This window comes from Primulina eburnea, chromosome 12 (genome assembly GCF_022965805.1).
Source record: "Primulina eburnea isolate SZY01 chromosome 12, ASM2296580v1, whole genome shotgun sequence".
NCBI classification, from domain to species: Eukaryota; Viridiplantae; Streptophyta; class Magnoliopsida; order Lamiales; family Gesneriaceae; genus Primulina; species Primulina eburnea.
Genome location: NC_133112.1, coordinates 2,909,620 through 2,928,837, shown reverse-complemented (window position 1 = coordinate 2,928,837; position 19,218 = coordinate 2,909,620). Strand labels below are relative to the sequence as shown.

General features: G+C 34.7%; 2 protein-coding genes across 3 annotated transcripts; both read right to left on the bottom strand.

Moving 5' to 3' along the window:
* Nucleotides 1-5,741: 5,741 nt before the first annotated feature.
* On the bottom strand, nt 5,742-7,680 carry LOC140807927 (transcription factor TCP23-like). Its single transcript, XM_073164883.1, has one exon. It carries the CDS (start codon nt 7,005-7,007, stop codon nt 5,832-5,834), a length of 1,176 nt encoding a protein of 391 aa, XP_073020984.1. The 5' UTR covers nt 7,008-7,680; the 3' UTR covers nt 5,742-5,831.
* A 1,366-nt stretch (nt 7,681-9,046) lies between these two features.
* On the bottom strand, nt 9,047-12,263 carry LOC140807161 (probable alkaline/neutral invertase D). Of its 2 annotated transcripts, none has more exons than XM_073163882.1 (5): nt 12,154-12,263; nt 10,897-11,348; nt 10,363-10,794; nt 9,639-10,197; nt 9,047-9,527 (listed from the first exon to the last, which is right to left on the bottom strand). In XM_073163882.1, the coding sequence occupies exons 2-5, from the start codon at nt 11,317-11,319 to the stop codon at nt 9,232-9,234; spliced, it is 1,710 nt and encodes a 569-aa protein (XP_073019983.1). In that variant the 5' UTR covers nt 11,320-11,348; nt 12,154-12,263; the 3' UTR covers nt 9,047-9,231. The 2 variants fall into 2 exon arrangements, with proteins under 2 accessions (XP_073019983.1, XP_073019984.1); XM_073163883.1 differs by having other exon boundaries at nt 10,897-11,337; nt 12,154-12,254.
* Between the last annotated feature and the right edge of the window lie 6,955 nt (nt 12,264-19,218).

The window sequence follows — 19,218 nt, the reverse complement described above, 5'->3', positions numbered from 1 at the left end:
TGGTCGGGGATGAGTCATGTTCACGGTGGACTATTCGACACTAATGCAAGAATTTTAGGCCAGCCAAGCTAAACTTCAACCATAATCCAACTGCACTACACAAGTATGTCGCTGATCCAATAAATTTTCATCTTCACAATCCGATACGTGATGTCGTTGAAAATTAGGGGAAAATTGCTATATTGTCCCTAAAGTTGTCCAGTTGAGCTGTGTCAAGTCGGCCAGCCCTGCCATAAAAATGGAACGGATTAAGTTGGAGAAATCCCAACTCTTTTGAAAACGGTCATACAGGTTGAGCGTTGCTCTCCGTCGTAATATGCTTTTATTTTTAGTTTTTTAATAAAATTGTATTTTTAAATTTTTTCGAGATAAATATTTTTAAATTTTAATTTTATATATATATATATATATAACCAAGTTGCCTTGTATGTAACTATTCGTAGGATCGTGTGCATCTTAACTTGAATTATATCGAAATTTACACGTCACTTTATAAAAATAAAAAAATAAAAAATAGTCCTGATTCGATCTTTGATTATATTATTATATCAGATATCGAAATTTACACGTCACTTTATAAAACCAAAAAATATTTAATCTAAGTCCTGATTCGATATTTGATTGTATTATTATATTATATATACGTAGGTTAGTATGAACACAGATGACGGGCGTGGATTCTTGCTAAGATAGTAGGTCGGTAAAATAATATTAAGTCTATTGTCGAAATTTGGACATAAACACAATATACAAATAACTTGGTAAAATTTGTAGACAATGACACCAAAGTGAAGTACTCCTAGAAAAGTGGAATTATTTGGTTGAAAAAGGAATTAAATTTTTAAAAAATATATTATGTTGGGCGTGCCATATTTTAATTATACAATTCGAATACTTAAAATCATATATTAACAAGAGAATCATGTATATCTAGGTTACGGTTAACAGTGCCAGGCAAGCTTATATCAATAATTAAACTGACCTACCATCTAATTTGATGGAGTGTGTATAGTTCGTGATCAATTCGTCATATATTCAGTTTTTTACCAAGACTTTTTTTGACGAGTCTATCATATATATAATATATAATAGCAATGTCACGAGGGTTCCATATTTTTCCTTGAAATATCTCTCGCGATACTGACGTCAATCTGTTATGTATATTTATATATATATTATGATGATATAACCAAAAATAGGAAGCAGGAGTAGCCAAGTATTTGGTGGCAATGTAGGCGAGGACACTAAGGTCCCTATCTTTTCCAAATACGTCCCGATCGGTTTGATAAATGATAGCACTTTATACTAACGTCGCTATAAGCACGTCAGAACAAAACGTCGTAATTTTAGCGACAATTAGTAAACGTCGCGAATCCATCGTTTTTTATTTGTAGTATGGACTAAATTTTTATAAATAAAATTTTAGTGAGGAGTATTAAACCGTGATCTATCTATATTTTTACATACCAAAAATCTAGCCACCAGCTTGGGGTGGCTCCGTCCCGTAGGAAAAGCATAGATTATGTATTTTTATTAGAGATATAAATTTTGCTACCCCTACCTCCATCAAATTGCAAAATTGGATGCTTCTTTTAGTAAAAATTCAACCAGTTATCTAAAAGAGTGCCTATTGTGTGTGTATCATCAATAAAGCATAGTGTACGTAGAAGATGCAGATGATACAAAAATGAGGGTGGTGGTGAATTCCATCTAGGCTTAAAAAGAGGTTCGGATACGAACCACCCTGTCAAGCATCCTTGGCTTGGGTTTGAAAAATTGCGCCGTCTTCTCCGAGTCAAATAGTTGGGCCTTAAGATGGATACTCTGGCCCATTTTGAAGATTAATTCTCTTGCTCTCCTCCACCTTAGAATCCCAATACGAAAGGGCTTCTACTGGCCCACTTCGGCAGACCATTATGCCACAACCCGCATTTTCTTTAGCCCAATTCCAATAACTACCCAACCAGTCGTAAACAAGATTTGACGCTGATCAGGTTTACTACAAGATTCCGAAAAGGTTTTACTTCCTTGTGACGGAAAGCTATGGATGCCTGGTGCACCACCTTTTCCTAGCTAATTCAGCTCTCGAGTCATTGCAATTTAGACACGCCATGTCGTGTATGCCGCCAGTTGCTCAATGTCACTCGGTACGTGTTTTGGTTTGATTCCTATGAAAAGATGTTTACCCGCGAACCACGGCTTTTAGAATTTTGGAGTATCGTAACTTTGGGATATGAATTCGCTCTTTGGTGTATTCGTAGTTGATCTTTTCTTTGCATTCCAGCTATCTATGTAAATGAATGGATGTATCATGGATATTGTATTGCAAATGCAAACCCACAATTACAAGAGCAGTCAGAGGCGTAGCAACTAAGCAGCCTAGTTAAGTTTGAATCAACAAAAACGTAATACTAAAGCGAGTTTGAGCAAGGAAAAAAAGTCTTTCGAGGTTTTTTTTTTTTTTGAAAAGTGTGTGTGTGTGTTTTTTACGGTCAAATCTTGTAATTTATTGAAAAACTAAGATGTCATTCATTACATGATGAATCAAAATTCCCATTCTCCCACACAAAATGGGATGAGGAAGAATATCAAAAAGAGCGATGGAATGTGCAACTACATTTGCAGATCGTCGAACATGAATAAGAGTAACATTACTTTGAGAATCCAGGATAATTCTGATATTACGTAACCAAGGTTCTCTTTTGGTCTTGTGACTGCTTGTACTGCTGGTAGAGAATCTGATGTAACTTCATGAATCATTAATTTGCTCAGTTGCGAAATCTTTAACTACCTTCAATAGCAAGAAAACATAATTAAACAGTTGATAAATTTGTTTGAGTTGAATCGAGCTCCGATGGGATTGGAAAGAGCTCTTAGTTAGTCTTCGGTTGCTGCTGCTGCTTCTTGTTGGACTATCTCTCCAACTCGATGATAAATCATGTTTCATAGTATGATTCTTATAAAGATTATCAGTGTCTTATATCCCATCTAGCAAAAAGAAACCCCATAAAGTTATAATTGGGATTAATTTTTAATCAAAAAGCCGGTTCACCTTTTCTGGAAGATTCAATCAATTTCTTGGTTTCTTATCAAAATGGATCGAAGCCTTAAATTACAGTGCTCAATATATATGTAATGATCATTCAAAAATTAAGCAACACATATCATTTCAACTGACTGAAATTTAAACTCGAAATCGATGGGGTCCTTTGTTCTATTATTTACTGAAAAAACAAACTTTATCATCAGATTGACAACCAAGTATACATTGATTTCATGGAAATGTGGTAATTTTTTTTCACATAAATTACAAGTTAGTACAATGAAGAAAACGACATTAATTTTGGAGAAATAAGTGTTGAAATATATTCGCCTCCTGGAAAAAAGAATATGCTCCCGTATGTGTTATTCTTCGAGCCATGATGATATTCTTTGGGTGGTCACATCCAACATCACGAAAGCACACTTTTTTTTATATATATTGATATCAGATGACAAAGTTAAGGCAATTATTTGAAGAAAGAATAAAATATTTGATTACAAATAAAAAACATGATTTGTTAGTATTATTCAAAGGCAATTGAATAATATATATCGTAAGTGTAATCTTGAATATTCCAGTTGATTTATTTAAAATAAATCATATATATGATTGTATATAAGATCTCAAAAATACTAAATTCCTAGAAAAGTTTTCTGATAACCAATACCCTGACAAGTTACAAAATATAGAAGTTTCATAATATATATATATTCTTTTAGAAAAATAAAAACTGAACATATAAAAAGATGAAAACGTTCTTGTATCAATATTACAAAGAGTTATTTTTTAATACATAAATAATTAATTAATTAAGTAGATAAACATGGATTAAAATTGTATTTAAGAGAATAGTTTAGTTAATTGATAGTATAGATATAGCCTTGTTAGCTAACAAAGTTATCGATGCAATATATTCTTAGCAGTAGAGATAAGGTGTAATAAAGAGTTAAAGTGAAGGGAAAAAAGACATAGCATGCTTTACTAAACGTAGAAATTAATCCAAAAAAAATATTATTGATTACAAATTAAAATACCGACAAGATTAAAAAAACAAAGACATAAAGTGATTAATTAATATTTCATTATCACTTTAATTACCCTAATCCTCTTTCCGCTTTAAAAGCATGCAATTTATTATATAATTAACGATAAAACTCATTATATACTTGTTGTATATTATTTAGCTTTAGCACATGAGACGAGTTTAACCTACTAGAATGTCGTTATGCATGGGGAATGCTTCTTCATCTTATGTTTAGAAATATATATATAATGACCTACAGAGTAATTTTAAATTATTATTTGGCCTAAAATCTTTTGTGTTTGCAGATTTTCTGGCAGAATTGTAGCTTGAATCATACTATATATATAATAGTCAAATTATAACACCAAAAATAAGGAAGCGATATTAGCTTTTCCTTCTGTGTTAGAATTGAATTTTACTGTGACAAACTTCGTGTGAAACCAAGTTACGGGAACTTTGACAATAGTAAGAGACACGAATTGTGTTCAAATCTCACCAGCTGCCTGAGACGTTTAGTTTGTTAGATTATGTTTAGCTAAATCTCTCATCCTCATCGTATCCAAAAAAAAAAAACTTGTAACGAAAGCATGCGCAAGAAAAGAAAAACAAAAGTACAAGCAAAAAAGATAAATACTTTGCTCAAACATTCTATATATATGTATGTTTATATTCTAAAAAAATGCATGTGATACATGATGTAAGAAAATTGATCGAGCCCACCTACATGAGTTAGCTGTCGGGGTTATGGTGGCTTTTTTCAGTACTAGACCAGTGAATACGAAGCTTTTTGCACAATACAGTTGATTTTCATATAGAATACTTTGTATGTACGAGAGCGTAGCTCCCCCTCGCAACGAGGGCTGCCCCTGATCTCTGATTCACCTCCCGGATACCCGTATCAAGTGGAAAAAAGGCTATGAAAGAGCTTTCCAAGCGGCATTGCCCTTCTTCACTCACGCGATATTGCTGGATCGGGCTTGACTAGTGCTTAAGGCCACAAGGGGGCTATAGGATTATATATCATGAGAGTTATTACTTAATTGACTGGCCGGAGGTGAGTTGGAAGCAAAAATTCTTTGTTTTCATGTTATCGTCCGAAGGCCGATTAGTCTAGTAACTCTCTCTCTTAATGATCACGACTGAGTGTATATGGCATCAGAAAAACAACTCCTCAAGTATCAAATACATTAAATATAATGTATAAAATATATTATATATAACGACACTGTTAATTCCCCTCAAATTTTTATTCTGAAATTTCATAACATTTGGTAGTTACTTAAAACAGGTTTGATTTATGATGAGAAAATTATAAGGAAACTGAAAGCACTGCGGTTCGCTCAACAGAAAGAAAAGACAATCTTTATTTACTGATTAAAAACAATAATCATAAAAGAAAAGACTCCCAGAAAAAGTCAAAGTGAAACCCTAATCCATCCTCCAATCAAAATTCAATTAGCTTTGATTAAACAGCTTTTTAGCACAGAAATAATAATGGGTTGGGAATAACATGACGCAGTTACCAAGATTTTACAGTTTTAAGACAAATGCCTTATTTCTATTTGAAACCCAACATTCCAATGTTGTTAATCCTCAGAAAATTGCATTAAAACAGATTAAAGAAATGGTTTGAGTTTTGACAACGCAACAAACGGCAAATAAAAGATCTGCACATGACCAAGTACTTAGATTAATCTACCCAGAAACTAATGGCACACCAATAACTAACCAAGAAAAGGCAAAAATATTGGATTTGGGATGAAATTATTGAGAATCTTGGGGATTTTCACCGCCACTGTCACTATTTTGCGGTTGATTTCGATCCAAATTCATGCCCAAATCAATAATTCTACTGTTATTACCAACATTAAATGAGTTCATTGAAGCAAGCATTCCCATGTTAGTCTCCGTAACACCTAAACCCAGCTGCTGAACGGCCGGTAGCTGCGGCTGCGGCTGCTGCAGAACCATCGAACCAATCGGAACTTGATTGAACCGGCTGGCACCAGGAAACTCGAAACCACCTATTCTCTGCATGGAAGATGCCAGGTGCTGCCATTCAGGTTGTCCTACCGGTGCTGTGGGCCCGCCTCCGGTCATCGGAAGCATCCAAAAAGCACTTCCCACGTTGCCCACTGCAGGCGCCACCGCCCACATGGCGGGAGCGGAGATGTAATTCGATGTGTGAGTCGACCCGGGTTTCGGGTCTGATACCGGTTCTTGGTCTGGAAGACCTGTTCTTCCTGGTTTAGGTGACGCTGCGCAGCTGCTATCTTCTCTGAACCGTTTCTTCATGAAATTATCTTCTGGGTCTTGACCAAAGTTACTGTTCGATGTGAGCTGGGGGTGGAAACCCAGCATTCCGTGGGATCCGCCGATGAAGAGCGGTGCAGATTTCGACGGTAGTGCCGAAATGGCGGTGCCGCTGCTGCGTAACGACACGTTGAGGGTTGAAAAATTAGCCGGGAGAGTGCCGGTGCCTGTGGCAGCTATAATCGCGGGTTCAGCTTGATGTAGAAGCCACTCTATTGTTTCACCATCGGACTTGTGGCCCAATTCCTTGGTGAGCTGAAAAACACGAGCTGCGCATAAAGCCGGCATGCGTATGCGCCGCCCTCGGCCATCGACCTTGGTGTGGCGGTCTTTAGATGGTTTCTTTACAGCTTTGCCATCCACTGGATTGCTGTCGTTTTCGGCATTAAAGATACTCGTAGAAAGGGGGTTTGTAGTGGCTGTAGGCGTGGAAACGGGGGGGACTAAGCTTCTTGATTGCTGCATGGAGATGGAGCCCATACTGAAGGGGCCATGAGAAGGGGCTGGATCGGACCCTGAAGCGGGTTGGGGTTGACTTTGGTGGTGATGATGGTGAGAGATGAGTTGCAGGGAGGAAACTGATTCATGGTGGTCTGACTTGCCTTGGTTCTTGGTATGAGACTCCATGAATCTGGGAATTGAAGAGATGTTTGGAATTGGTGTCAAATATTCAAGAAATCAAAAATTTTCTTGGATCTCCAAAACATAGCGTAATTTATCAAAGTTAGAGAGGGGGACAAAGAACTTGTGAAAGATCAGATTAGGGGCCTCGGAATCAATCAAACTGGTCGTATTTGATCAGTATTAATGGTGTTTTTCACTGTTGTTGACTGTTGTCTTTGGAGAGAGAGAGAGATGCCAGAAACTGAGTGTGTGGATGATAAAGAGAAGAGAGTAGGTGTGAGAAAAAGTTAGTCTCAAAAAAGGAATCAGTGTGTTAGCTGAGAGGAAATTGGTTTGGTTGGGTGGGGGAATACTGTTGGACGGTCATGATTCCATGAAATTAATTCCGTATTCAACTGGTGTTACTTGAGCTTAAAATATATTGATATTCAAATGTAACAAGTTTTCGATTTTTACAATTAATGTTAGATTCAAGGTCAAATGTTGGATGTCACAAAACACAAGTTGGAGCAATTATTGAGACTGAATTCGCCAGCGACGGACCGGGCAAGAATTCTATGTACCAAGAGGTTCTAACAGTTATACGTTTATTTGAAGTTTCAATTACAACCGAGAATATTATTATCGTTTCTCCATTTGTTCTACTTCACATCACCATGTAGACATTTGTGATATAATTATTGATGATGCATTGTAATATTAATTATACCGATGATTAGTAGCTTATTTGCCACTAAAATCTTACATCCAAGACGAAGTATCATGTTCGAAATCTAATTATAACTTGTATCTGATCCAGTAGTAATTCTATAAACGTTATCTGATGTCAACAAATGTGGTGAGATATTTGTTACTTGTAAAAGGAAAGAACAATAGAGTTTAGCTGGCCTCTCTCCTTCAACAATGACATTAATGGTGTGTGTCAGACTCAGACACTGTCAAATCTGCTACAAACCTAAAGTATTATATCAACCGATCGGATGATGAATACCACAGAGTCGAGTATTGTTTCTTTCATTATTCTTTATTCGATTGTATTGTATGTGAAATGAATGACCAGTTTTCTAGTTGCTTAATTTATTGCCTTATTGATGATTACTTCCACTTTTCTTTATGGTATCTTATGAAACTAGATTCAAGTTCAGGGATTGAATGAGAGATTTCAAACCACTAAATTATCAATAAATAATGGGCCCTTATGCATTGGACACAGTCAATAGAATTAAGAAGGTAAAAATAGAAATTTACCCAGCTAATTGAAAGTCATCACTCCAAGTCTCCAAAAAGGCATCAGTACAAAGCGTTTCCCTTCAATAATTTTGAGTGCTAACCAATCAAAATTGTCCCCACATCTTCATTTTTTCTAAATAAAAAAAAAATAGTATCTGAAGACTTATTTCATGATGCAAAAGTGTGGCAGAATTTAATGCAGTCAAAATGGAAGAAGGCAGAGTAATACACTCAACCCAATCCAGTCCCCTTAGGCAGAGCAGGGCATCAGATTAGTACACGAGTGAGAGCAGGGACCATTTGGAGAAAGTGAAATGAATCATAGACACAGAAACAGATGAAGATTGCATATATAAGTGACGAGTATCCTATACCATTGGAAAATGATCCATTTAAAATGATATCAAAGTGAACTATATATGTATATAGACAAAGACGAACACGTTTGATTTTTACATGCAAATGTATGAACATTAGAGTAATCAAAGTGATTACTAGTTTGTGTAACTATTCTAATGGAGGTGAAAAATATGCAAAGTTGATGCATAAAAGACCTGCGATTTCAAGTAAAAAACTTTTTTTTCCCCATATCCAACCACCGTCTGACACCAAAATTTAATGAAATTTTGCTTGCAGATGCATAGACTATTCTCAGATCATTAAAGATTCTCATTAACTGGTTCTTATTCTTGAAACCTCTCATCCGAGATTCAAAAATAATTTCTTGTCCAAATTTCGAATATAAGATTCAGAATTCATATAAAATCTGAAAATACATTCAAGAAACGAAGCAGGAATTATCAAATGTCCTATTTTCTTTTCAAATATGAAGAGACTTCGACGTGTGGTAGTGTTGCATGACATCATATAGTACACACCTACGATAAGAGACACCACGAGAGGAATCGTTCTCTGATAAAGAAACAAAATAGGGGGTCTCACTTTTTGTTGCTCTTTACTATTACTTTGTTCGATGCAATGATTCTTCACTGAGTTTTCAGCACGTCCACGAGGAAGATCGCTTGATCACAGGTTTCATTTGCTTGTCTTCTTCAAGAGAAATCATTCCCAAGTGTGAAGGGTCCTCCAGCATCATTTTTGCCACAAGATATCCAGCAATTGACCATGTTTGGTATTTTCTAGCTTGTTTACCAATATATCTTCCTAGTTTTCCATCATAATATTCAGGCCAGTTGTCCTTCAGCAAACGGCTCTCCGCAAGATCAATTGCCCGTCTTGCGATTTGTGGGCGTCCAACTTTAATGCAAGCAGCTGTTAGAAGCCATAGAAGCACTGGTCCCCAGATGCATATAATTTAGAAAAAAAATGTCAACAAAAGGATTCAAAAGTTCTCAAATGAGTATTTATTTATGACAGCAAATTAAGAGACTGTGGAAAAAGGACCTGGCCAAGATCCTCCATTATGATAACTCCATCTCGTATTCTTTGGATCGCAGCCAGTTACAATTCGCCACTCATGATTTTCGATTGCTGGATAACAAATTTTTAGAGGCATCTCGCCGACCAGCTCCTCCCACCTCTCTTCAAAAAGGTCCATAATAGCAGAAGATTGCTCAGGAGTGGAAAGGGACGATAATATGGCAACACAATTTCCTAAAGCAAACCATCTAAAATCCATTCTTGCAGGACTCACGTTGCCAATAAAATAACCACCGCGTGTTGGCATAAAATCAAACACCCACTCAGGGATTGAATCTGGAATCACATTAAACTTATTTACAGCAGTGTGGGAATATTCTTCGGTTTTGTAGCGATATATGTCATTCAATTGTTGAAAATCAAGCCAAAAGTAACTTCTCATATGGTAGCTCAAGGCATGCAAGCGCTTCACTATTCTTTCAATGAACTCTTTGCCTTCTGCATCAGGCTTCAACATTGCCAAAGCACATCTCAGTGCCATAAAAAATAGTGCTTGAATATCTATAGGGTATCCGTAGATTCCCTGAGAAATTAAATTATGGCATAAGAATACAACTTTTTAAATGCAAGTGGCAGTAAGTGTTGATAATTAACTTAAGTTCAACGATAATGTTTCCAATATATTTGAATTCCAAAATGAACAGGCATTGAATAATATTATCAAGGTAAGTGTGTTAAGGTATCTCACCATTCTACGATCAATCATTGAACATCCATCAGCGCATAGTAAAGTTGGAAATGTGTCGAATCCTTCCGACAGACACAAGCCCATAATAAGTCTCAGTCCCCTCTGACACTCTGGTGTTTCGGCCAGAGATAGGTCTCCAGTGGATTTTGTATATGCACGAAGAAGAACTATCCACCAGAAACCAGAATCCACTGGTGCAACTCTTCCAATCGCACTCTCACCAAAATCAGCTACTATTGTATCTGTCTTCCGGACGGGGTCATGAAGAACTTTGAAACTGGCAGGCATGACACCCTCACCAAGCTTGAATCTATCTACTTTTTTTTCCCACCCTTGAAGTTGAAGTGTTTTCAACAGGAAATTCTTAACTATCTCCGGCTCACCATTCATTAAAAAGGCCAGTGCACTCGGTACAAAATCTCGAACAAAAACCTGCAGCCATAAATTGATGGAAAAAAATTTTGTTGGCATCATGTAATATCAGAGTAATCCGAATCCGAATGAATACCCAAGAAAATTTAATATAACTTCTACCTGGTCATAATTTAAAACCTCCTCGGAAGCGTGATCATAAGCAGCAATTGTGCCAACTGGTTGTCCCCGGAAGGAGACCATTGACCGGCGGAGGGCTTCCCAAGCATCAGCAACTATTGGATGTGGCTCGAATGAATTCCGAGTGGATGAGGCAGGGGTGTTCAGCGCTGATCGTCCCGGTGAATGTGCATGCTCGTAATTCTCTAAACCTCTTGTCAGACCAATCGATAACTCGCTTAGTGACCTTTCATCAAAAGATCTCTGTCTCTCTATGTTTAACCTGGGCTTATCAAGCAGCTTCGAGAGATCATAGTCATTGAAATCAGGGATTGAGCAATATGAACTCACTTTTTTAATTCCAGTTTCTTTAGTACGATCCATGCCACCATTCATTACATCGACAATAAGCTTCACTTCATCCATTATTTCTCTCTTTTAAACCTGAGTATCCTCTACAACAAGAAGTAGCATTCCCTCTCAGACCTTAATCGATATATAGAGCACACGAGTGATATAAGAAGATAATGGAGAAAAATGCTTAAAAGGCCATGTGTCTCAGCCACTATTCTTTACTACGCCAGGATGCTGCACTAAGTAGAAAGTCGAGAAACTTATAAACATCATAGACATCTAGATTAAACAGGAATCAAATTATTGGACATCGCATATCTGGGTATAACACCCAAAATTGATGAGCTTTCGAAACCCAATACTAGATTATGATGCAAGAAACAACAGAATGTGATTCATCAACAAGCAAAGCAACCGTTGCCAGCATAATCAACCTCCGAAGCTGACCGTTTCTAAAGGAGGAAATGTAAAATCCTACCAACCACTCAAGTTATCTAAAGTCATAGTATTTCAAACTAAAGTAAATGAAAAGAAAGAAACCACCAAAAATATATCCAGGAAAATGGGAAGTGGATAAAGTTTACATTTTTCGCAAGCAGGTGAAAAATAAACAATCTGCATTACAGACATCAGTAAAACGCAGAATAAGCTCATTAAAGCCTGGTAAAATATGAAAACACAGAACCACAAATTACAGATGATTATAGAGGAAAACAGTGTTGACCAAGGCATCGAGCTTTACAAGAATCTCTGAAAAATAATAAACAAACTTCCAGAAACAACTCAGATCTAAATCCCTTCGTTCACATACATCAAGAAACACACAGTACACAAGTAGACACACACACCGAGCTTCCAGAAATATGGATACCTGAGCACTGGAATGATACAATACAGAGAATTGACCAGCTCAGCAGCGGCCGGTTGGATTGCCGGAGGAGCGAACAAGAGAGATAGTAAGGGCGAAAATGGAGGAGAGAGGAAAAAAATTCCATGAACGCGGAAGCAGATACTTATAGACCACTGAAGCAAGAGGAAAAAGATTATAGTGTTAATATGTTAAAATCAAATAAAAAGAAATTTGAATTTTATTATATTCGTAAATTTGGAACAAAAAATCTTACTGTCCATATTTAAATTATAATTCCGTTCACATATATTATTTTTGTGAATTAATAATTGAAAAAACTTAAATTTTAGTTTCAACTTTTTGTTAGCCAATTTTACTTTTTATTTTTATATTATTTAAATACAAACATTAAATTTAAATATATCGACTCAAATAATAAATTTTTTATTACTTTATATTATTAATAAGATTTTATTTTTTATTTATATTATTTATTTTTTTTTAGTGTGTTCATATATATATATATATATATATATATATATATATATATATATATATATATTGTACAAAGTGAAATAATAATTTAAAAATAGGTAAATATGTCAATTAGGGAGTGTAATTAAATTTTTTGGGTATCCAGGAATGCATATTAAACTTTATTGATATAAGAGCTGAATTTTAAATTTAATATATAATTAGGGATTTTTCCCTAATTTACCCTTATATTATTGCATTGCTTGTTTTACACAATTTTGTTATCTAATGTAAATTCTTTTTGGTAGTTGAGAAAAATATTAAAATTAGATTTCATTCCAAATCTGAGACATCAATAGAATAAGCTAAAATATGATTAATTTCATTTTAATTATTGTTGTGTGTATGTTAATCCATCGCATGGGTCATGACTCATGATTACTTAAAGAAACAATTATATATTTTTTTTATATTTTGTATATTAATATATTATAAGTTAGGTTAGAAACTCTAACAATTTTGATTTTGATGGTAACAAAACTTATTATTGTGTTTCTAACATATTGACTCAAGTGTTAAATTGTTAACTCAATATGAAAGCTGAAACGTCCCGTGTTCTTTTGTTTAAAATGCACTAGATTTTTTTTTTTTTTAAATTTCGGACAAACACGAAAATATTTTTGTGCATGATCTAGAACATTCGCTAGCTAGCATTTAAAAATCAATTGCTAACGTCATAAAATAGAATAATCGCATGAGTTACCAAACCTAGAAAGCAATAATCGTGAAACGTATTTTCCTCCCCAAAACCATTCTAAAGCATAAATAAATGGTTTTAAAAATCTTTTAACGTGAAATCATATTCCATAATCATGAGTGCGGAAAAACAGTAGAAGCGCTGGTCCTCGGGTTGTGTGCACCTTCAGTCCAGTCATCTCATGTGTCAAGCCCTCCCTCAACCTCACCTGCATCCATCACACCTAGTGAGTCTAAAGACTCAACACACCAAAACTTTGTAACGAGTAATAGATATAAAATCACATGCAACAGTGAAAATACTTGTACTTAAAATATCATTTCATGAAAATGCATAAACTTGAGCATGAACATTTTCGTAAATATTTTCATGAAATGCATAACATGAACCTGAACCTTTACCTTTTCCTTGATCATAACATAACATGATAACATGACATAATAGCATGACGTGATTCTTTTCATGATCATAACTTTATCTTTTCCTTGATTGAATTCGGATCGTTAATTGTGACTTTCCTGGCGTGACATGACATGACATGACATGACGATGGTACCATCTACATGAAACCACAGTACTGGGCGGCGGGGACATCAGCGACACAAGATCGTCAACTGAGCCTTGGCCTATTCTTGATCATAACCTCAAATCCTCAAATCCTCATAGTCACAATTACTTCACTTTCATCAATGTATTCATGTTTTCATCACCTCATAAAATCATGCATGAATATATTTTCTTTTGAAACCAAGCATGCACCATGTCTTTTAAATGTCAACTTTAATCATAACATTTCATGGACATTTAAAAGAAATCATAAATAAATCATGAGCATTCCATAAGCATTTAACAATGAACATAATATCATAAAAACAGCATTTAGGGCACTGCTATGACCGTTACTAATTTTAGGTGTAAAAAGACCGTTTTACCCCTAGACTCGACAATTTCATTTCTGACTTTTTTCTTGATTTCATGACTCTAACATGTCCCAAATAAACATTTAAGCTTATAAGAATTTTCTCGTAATTTTATTAGGCTTAAAACTTAGACTTTTCAATTTATCTTTTATTAGTTATTTTAACGGTGTTTTAATCCCGAAAAATACCAAACTTTAATATAAAATTCCTAAATTCTAAATTTAGTCTTTTTATATTATTTTAGCTTTTATGGACCACGACCCGACCCTCGTGAGCCGTTTTCCAATTTTCTTTACTTTTAAAACTCAATTTGACACTCGAACTTCAACCCCGAGCCAACTTCCGATTTTCCGAGTTACCCCCGAACCATGTTGGTCCAAAACTTGACCAACATCATAAATTACCCTATTGGACCCTCAACCCACCGAGATACCATGCCCAAAGCAAAAACGAAGGTCCTAATCTACTCCAATGCAATGGCCGAGAATATTATTTTTTTCGTGGAGTCTAATTTGTGAACTTATGGCCCCAGCCCACACTCCAGCCCTTGAACCGACACCTTGAGCACTTAACAAGGACCCAGAGGACTCGCCCTAACCTAACCCACGAGCCCTGGAACCTGCCCTTCGCTCACAGAATTCAGCGCGCCTCCTGCACAGAACCTGTGCATGCGCGTACAGGACTCCTGCCAACCCTCAGGCTCGAATCTTAGCTTGGCTAGGACTCTAGTCTAGTCTCACCCAAGTCCCTAGCCAGCCCTGAACCGCTGCCAAGGCCAGCCCTCTCCCTGGTGCTTGAAACCCCCAACCCTCCCGCATGACAGCAACAACACGGTTGCATGTTCCGCTACTGTCGTTCCTTAAATTCTTTGTGGTGTTAGGGTGAGTGTTTAAGATTCCCAAAACATGCTTAATCCTTACCTGGTCTCAACCTAGTATCATGGCAGCCCCTAATTACAAACAAGACATGAATCGACACATGAGAACGTTAGTTCGTAGCACGTACACGTAAAAACCGAATTTTCTGGAATAAGACTTCATGTTCTTCGCACAAACATAATTTAAATCAATAGTATGATGTAATGGACGAGAAAAGAAGATATTGGCGTGCCTTTGCGTCGTTAACGCACGAAATACCGATGGCGATGAAGAACGGAGAGAACCGAGCTAATTTCCTTTGAACCTTGAAAGATAAACTGAAGCTCCTCACGACCGAGAGCTGCTGTTTTGCCGTGGAGGAGTTTTTGGTTTTCTGAAAATTCTTTTAGCGGCGTGAACGTGTGTGAGATTGAGTGGAGTGCTTAGCTTAGGGTTTAAATCTCTTTTTGATATGTTAATTAATTGTTAAAAAGGCTTAAGGCCAAATAAACTCTTAATTAAGCCCACTGGTGCAAGCTAGGCTCTTAATCAATTTATAAAATGGTTTTCATAAAAATAGTTAGTGAATTAAATAGCCGGACTGCTCAAAAGGTCGTATTTTAATTGAAAATCCAACACCGATAAAAATTAGTCTCGGCGTATAAAATCACCTCAAAATTTCTTGTTTCAAAAATACGAGAAGCCATCTCCCTCAAATCAATTAATTAAAATTAATTGTTTAATTAAAACATTTTTTTCACATTAATCAGCCCCCGGTCTCCGTTCCTCGATCGTCGCATGAATAATCTTTAAAAATGCAATTTCATGCAGAATGTCCATAAAATCATAATAAGCATGTATGACACATAATTCGATAGCAATTAAAATACAAGAGAATTTAATAATTGCATGCATATGGTTCGCGTGGACTTTAAATTTTCGGGGCGTTACAAAAGCTGAAACTCGAATTTAGCCAGACTGGAAATCTGGCAAGCTTTGGTTTTTTTATGATATATCACTGCTCGGCAGTCAAAATGAGTGGTCGCCAAGACGAATGAACAGAAAACTCAATTTGCGACAAGTGTTATATCACGTCAGTTGAGCTAAAAGGCAAACTGATGGTTGTAAGACCAAACTGATTGCACAAAAACAATAATTAATTGAGCATGAGCAGTTGCGGAATTTGGTCAGCCTGATCAGCTCATTATCCATATGAAACGATTCAGTGTGTATTACGAAGCTAAGATGATGATCCACAAATCACATTCACAAGTCAAAGTCTAAATCGAAACGTAAGATGCTGATAAATGATGATGAAGTTACTGGTTCTGCACATGCTTAAATCAGCGAAATCATACGTCATCGGTTTGGTTTAGTTGAGCATGTTCAACTGACCAGTTTCAGTTGAGCAGAGAAGCACAACTGACCAGTTTAGCAGATCAGCAGAACTGAACCAATTGACCAGAGCAAACTGAATGGTCGGTTTAGGCTTAGGAAAATGTCCAGGAAGGCGGAAATGACCGTTTCAATATCAAAAACAGTACATAAACTTTCCAAATGGTCATATTTTTGTGTCTAATGTGTATATCATTGTTGAAGTCTATAAATACAACATCTTCAAGATCAAATACAAGCTTTGGAAGGGGATTCAAAGCATGGGCAACCTACATGAGAAAATGAGCTAAAATGAGAGCAAACTCAATGTATGAGAATATATTTGAGAGATAAATACAATGTAAATGATTATATCCTCACACATATACATGAGTGTTGAGCTTCAAAGTTTAGTTGAGTGAGTATTTACACAAAGACATTAAAGATCATGTTTGTAGTCTTGACATAAAAGACGTTAAACAGTATACGGATTGTGAAGTTACGGCCTACAATCGAGAGTGTGCTAGGAGTTTCAATTAGACGAGAGATAATTGCTAAGTTGAAATGAGTTTGTACAAGGTGTTGTATAAAACAAAATCTTTTAGTAGATAATTCCCAAGAACAAGAAAAGGGTGACGTATGAATCATTAATTTCCGAACATCCATAAACAAATTCGTGTCTATTTATTTATAGCATTTTATTGTCATTTTTATTGTTTTAAATTCGAATTGTTGAAGTATTTTATGTGTTTTTTAAATATCAAAATATTGCTTACCAAGTTTTTGATAAAATGATTCAACCAAAATGTTTTTACTAATTCAATTTGCATATATTTTAAATGATTTACAAAATGTTTAATCGATTTTTACACATGAATTTTGAATGTTTTCCACTTGGTTTGAAAACTAAACCCGATTTACTTAATCAATATTTAATATTTTAAGAACCGAATTATTGTAAATCAATAATTATCCCCCAATCAATCATATCATTATATACATAGGCCAATTATAAAGCATTAGAAGTTCGCGTTTAGTAGAAATTCAAGCATTAAGAATATATTTAATTTTGAATATAATTTTAGTTATATTGAGTTAATATAATTTTAAGATCAAAGGCATGATTTTATATTAAGGAGAAATTATTATTCTATATTTTTGGTGTAATTTTCATAATATTAAAAAAAAAATCTGCTTAGTTTACATAATTAATTAAATTATGTAATGAAATGCATGGGGATTATAATGTTTATACCACTGTTAATAATTAACAGATATATCTTCATAAGAATTTGTGTTTGATAGTTTTTATTCATCGTTTAAAGTAGTAAAAATCAATTATAGATTATGAGATCATTTAATATAATTTATAATTTTATTTTTCTAATATATGTGTTTTCAGTAAGATTTCTCTTTTAATTAGGTAGGGATGTAATTGAGTCGAATTGAGCCGAATTCTTGAATGTTTGAACTTGGTTCGTTTATAATCGAGCTTTATTTAACAAATATATGCATGGCTCACGAGCTTATTCAAGCCTTTATCGAGCCTAAACAAACTTAATAAATATGAATTATACATTTAATTTTTCATTAAATTAATTTAAAATTAAATTATATATTTAAAGAAAATATATATTATTCTTATTAAAATTTGTAAATTTATTATAATAAAAAAATAATAGATTTTTCTATGTATTTCATAAATAATATGCAAAATCAATAAATCAAATAACAAAACTATTATTTTTCATCCAAAAGATTACTCATGAACTTACCAACGAACATGTTCACGAGCTAACGAGCCGAATACTGTAAAGCTTGAGTTTGGTTTGTTTATCTTAACGAGCCTCATTAAACGAGCTCAAACGAGCTTTTATCGAATCGAACTTCGAATAACTCACAAACGGTTAACATCCCTACCTTTAATGTAGTTTAGTGTATGTCGAAATATTTAGTATATATTATTATTTCCAGACAATGTATTGTATGAAAGTTTTATATATATATATATATATATATATATATATATATATATATAACTAGTATATTGTTTCGGAATATGAAGATATAATGTAATTGTCTGTGCTATTGACTCGACTGAACGTGATATTTGTTTATCTCGAACAAAAAAATTACAAAGAAATAATTAAATCTAACTAAATAAATTAGAAAAACTACTCGTAATCAACGGATTGGTCTTGTACTCTTGATCTTTACTATCGGGTGAATACTTCATTTTCATGCATGCATGGTTGGTAATTGTATATATATGAATAAAAAGAAATCTATTTTTATATAGCCTTTTGTATATTATTTTGATAAAACTTATTTTGTTGTTTAGCCATTTAAAATAAGAAAAAAAACAAGTCTAAAATTCGAACCGTCTCCGTCAAATTAAATATTAACTTAATGACGATGAGTGTGTGAACGGAAGATACTGGAGGTGGCAATTTAAATTATTGCCACTTGCGATAAATTGTAGGTATAGTTTTTATATGTTATACAATTATCGTATTTATCTTTGTATTCATCTCTCACACACATATATATGTGTATGCATATATATTAAGTGGACATAAGAGATAAACACGATTTATGAATATTATATATCATACATATGGGGTCAGGCAAATTTTTTTTTTGAGTAATTCTCTTGTGAGACGATCTCACGAATCATTATCTATGAGACGGGTCAACCATACTGATATTCATAATAAAAATTAATACTCTTAGCTTAAA